This window comes from Triticum aestivum, chromosome 3D (genome assembly GCF_018294505.1).
Source record: "Triticum aestivum cultivar Chinese Spring chromosome 3D, IWGSC CS RefSeq v2.1, whole genome shotgun sequence".
In the NCBI taxonomy this organism is placed as follows: domain Eukaryota; kingdom Viridiplantae; phylum Streptophyta; class Magnoliopsida; order Poales; family Poaceae; genus Triticum; species Triticum aestivum.
In genome coordinates, this window is record NC_057802.1 from 592,615,100 (window position 1) to 592,618,858 (window position 3,759).

General features: G+C 42.3%; 1 protein-coding gene across 1 annotated transcript; it reads right to left on the minus strand.

The window, feature by feature from the left end:
• Positions 1–3,391, minus strand: LOC123075738 (cysteine-rich receptor-like protein kinase 10). The gene is made up of 7 exons (XM_044498274.1): positions 2,566–3,391; positions 1,785–1,895; positions 1,478–1,659; positions 996–1,206; positions 682–919; positions 410–560; positions 1–300 (listed from the first exon to the last, which is right to left on the minus strand). Exons 1-7 carry the CDS (start codon positions 3,389–3,391, stop codon positions 1–3), a joined length of 2,019 nt encoding a protein of 672 aa, XP_044354209.1.
• Between the last annotated feature and the right edge of the window lie 368 nt (positions 3,392–3,759).

A 3,759-nucleotide genomic window follows, 5' to 3' on the forward strand; every position in this document is an offset into this window, starting at 1 on the left:
CTATCTACCATCTGGCTCCTCAGTGATGGTTACATCATTATTACTACATGGGACAAAAAATTCATGTGTCTTAGATACCCTTAGGTTGAAGTATCCTGGATGATTTGGTTCTGGAAGAATAACACTCTCGCTGTTTAACATTGCAACGACATATGACATGGTGGGTCGATCATCTGCACTTTCTTGTACACACGTCAGTGCAATGTTAATGTACCTCCTAGCATCTGATGTACAGATCTCCTTTACAATTGATGCATCTAGAAGCTCAACCCATGTTCCTCCTTCCCAGAGTTGCCATGACTGCAGAAAGTGAGAAAGTATCTTCATCATATGCATGTACATGATACAAGTTATAAGTCCACTGCACAAATAACACGCCCGTGCACACGAGGGTATAGAAAACACTCACATATCCAAGAAGGTTAAGAAAGTCTCCGTACTGATAGAAACCAGAATTCCTTTTTCCGCTAAGGATCTCAAGGAGTAACACACCAAAGCTGAACACATCTGATTTGATTGAGTAAATGCCTTCAGATGCATACTCCGGAGACATATAGCCACTGAAATGAGTTAAAAGCACAAGAAAACATCATATCAAAATATACAATTCAGTTCGTCAACTAATAAAAGGTATTGTAGGCACTACTTATGTTGTAATTAGTAAATAAGAAATATGCTTACTATGTTCCTGCTACCCTCTTTGTGCTTCCCTGGATATCATTGGAGCTGAATATTTTTGCTAGGCCAAAATCAGAAATTTTTGGATTCATGTCCTTGTCCAAAAGAATGTTGCTGGCCTTAAGGTCTCTGTGTATGATGCGTAACCGAGAGTGCTTGTGGAGATACAGAAGACCTTGGGCTATCCCTTCGATTATCGCACGTCTATTGTTCCAATCAATAAAAGCTGTCCTGTTTCTTTCTGCACATTAGAGAGTGCATTTTATAGAATGCATGGACCACAATACAAAATATGGTTAAAAACACAATGTGCATACCAAATATAAAGAAGTCCAAGCTCTTATTTGGCAAATACTCGTACACCAATAGTTTTTCCTCTCCCTGAATGCAGCATCCCAAGAGCTTGACAAGATTATTGTGCTGTAATTTTGCAATAAGTTCAACTTCATTTTTGAATTCTGTAAAACCCTGTCCTGAATGTGAGGCAAGCCTTTTGACTGCAATTTGCATTCCATCTGGTAATTGGCCCTGTAATATGTATACAAAACAAAATTGGAGGCATCATTTTTTACTGAAATGACAAAACAAGGATTACAAGTCATCCATTGGAAAATGTGACAAAATAATCAAGTTATCAAGATTTTCTTTATTTGTATTTCCGCAAAGTTCTATGTTTTTTCAGCGCACACGCACGAATGTTTTGATTAATGGCCAGCCAATCTTAGATTTACCTAAGCTAATCTTTATATATTTATTAGGATGAACTTAGTATTGAATCTTTTCAAGACAATGCATTTACCTTGTAGACAGGGCCAAAACCACCTTGTCCAAGTAGATTTTCTTTGGAGAAGTTATGTGTAGCATGTAATATCTCAGAAAAGTCAAAGAGAGTGAACTCTGAACTCTTCTCCTCCAATCTCCAGACCAGTTCGTCTTCTTCTGGTCTATTGGTGGCAGCCTGGTGGTTTAAATTTGCCTTTCCTAAATTGAGAGAACATACAAATATACATCATTAATCTCGGACTGAAACTTAACCTGGCTGGCTACATCAATAATTTTCAGTTTTCGGGGAACATTGTTGTGAATGAACCATCATTAGAACAAACCTTGTCTTCGTCTTCTCATCCATACAACGGAACAGATAAAGCATAGAAGTATTGACAGTGGTGGAGCCACCACAGCAATAATCAGCAACACCCTCTTGCGTGAGTTGTGTCCTAAAGAAAAAAAGAGACTAATTCATGTATAGTTCTCATATATAAATAAAAACGGATTCATTTAGTGAAAGAAAAATAAATATATCTTTTTGCCAAGTGGTAGACAATAAAGACAAATCAGCCTGACAAATTAAACATGGATCGCACATATATTTGACAAAGTTAGTTTCACCCATTTTTCAGTGACCTTTGAACCGTTCCAATTCTAATGGTTTACCCCCTTGTCAGTGAACCTCCTTTTCTTTTTGATTCACTTAGCTTAGTTTTTAAAAACTTAGTTTTGCTACTTATTTATTTTTATTCATCTGTTCTAAGCTCAGGTCTACTAGTACTTAAGAAGCTACTTATCATAAAGATCTAATAAGCGATTTTCCAAAGTGGAGATTACCATATTGTGCAAAAGTAAATCAGCTGCCATGAAAGAGAATGTAGCATAGATTATACTCCCTCCTTTTCAAAGTACTTGTCTGACATATATTTTGAATGGAGGGAGTATATCAGTACATATAAGTTCTTTTTACTAGCTGTATGCATCTCGATGCAAAGTCCGAGGGAATTCCCTCATTTAAAAAGTTTTTCTCCACAATTTTTCTGAATCAATTAATCAAATAGAAGCCATTTCGCCATGTCCAATTAAGGATGACCTGGACAGGGTGAGAAGTTTGCGTACCCTGCTGTTCTTGGACGGTCGCCTGCGCCAGCCGGGGAGGCGCCGCAGCTGGTGGATGCGACTGGGAATGTGGGTACCTGGTAGGCGGCGTGGTGCCGTTGACGGCCGGAATTGCAAGCATGGGGACCCCTTCGTAGAAGTGGTATAGCTCGTACCTCATGCTACACCGTGTCCCTAGAATTCGACCACCTTGCGCTCCGTCTAGGGACTTGAGCGTATGCTTCAAAACAAGCTGTAAACAAGCCGTGCAGTCGTCGAGCGTGAGGTCGGGCGTGCACTGCATAAGGCAGTACACCGTCGTCGGGACGAGGTTGACGCCTAAGCGCGAGGTGGTGAACCTCCTCGAGCTTTTTGCAGCCGCTTGGGCCGTGCTGTTGAGGGAGTCGCCCCCTGTCGTGAAGTTGAGGTTGTTCCGGATGGTGATCCAGCTCATATGATCTTCGGTGCTGTTGGCAAGAAGAAAATTATGGTTGGAGAACCTGAGCATGCAGGCATCATAGTACAAGCTGGCCTCCTTATTGTACGGGTAGCTCTGCTGCGCATCTTCGAAGGCGGCAGCCACGCAGCTCTCACAGTCGGAGGCGTCGGTACTGTCCCCGCGGCAGAGCGAGAGGGCGTAGACGATGTCCGGAGCATCACCCACGGTGGCGGTGGCGAAGAGGCTGCTAGTGTTGGACACGGCCTTGTTGGGAAGGGTGGAGGAGAGGAGCAGGAGGTTTGCTTGGTAGGTGCTGTTTGATGTGTAGTTGCCGCTGCTGCCGCACACCTGCCATTCGGCACCAACGAAAGGCAGGAGGAGAAGGATGAGGATGATAGCCATGTCCATCGAGTAGCTTACACCGGGCAATGGCACAAGATGGTTGATGCATGGTTTTCTATTTATTATGCGAAATAATGCAACACCGAGTTGCTCCTAAATCAGTATCACATTCATGGTGATGTGCTGGAAGGTACTATGTACTCCCTTCGTCTCATAATATAAGAGCGTTTTTAACACTATATTAATATAAAAAACGCTCTATATTATGGGACAGAGGGAGTAGTATTTAGTTATCAACATGTATTGTTTGACTGACGCGCGTTTGAGTGGTGTGAGCATAATTCTTGCGAAGACCCAAGACCCAAGACCGAACCCAAAAGACCGAACCTGACCGAAAGCTGCCCATCTTCTACCCTGTCGGCGACTTTGGTTGC

Excerpts from the sequence above, each read along its gene's own strand:
- LOC123075738 (XM_044498274.1), bottom strand. The coding sequence starts at position 3,391 with ATGGACATGGCTATCATCCTCATCCTTCTCCTCCTGCCTTTCGTTGGT. Across the intron at positions 1,207-1,477 it reads GTTTTGGCCCTGTCTACAAG|GGCCAATTACCAGATGGAAT; the intron begins GTAAATGCATTG and ends TACATATTACAG. Across the intron at positions 561-681 it reads AAGAGGGTAGCAGGAACATA|TGGCTATATGTCTCCGGAGT; the intron begins GTAAGCATATTT and ends AACTCATTTCAG.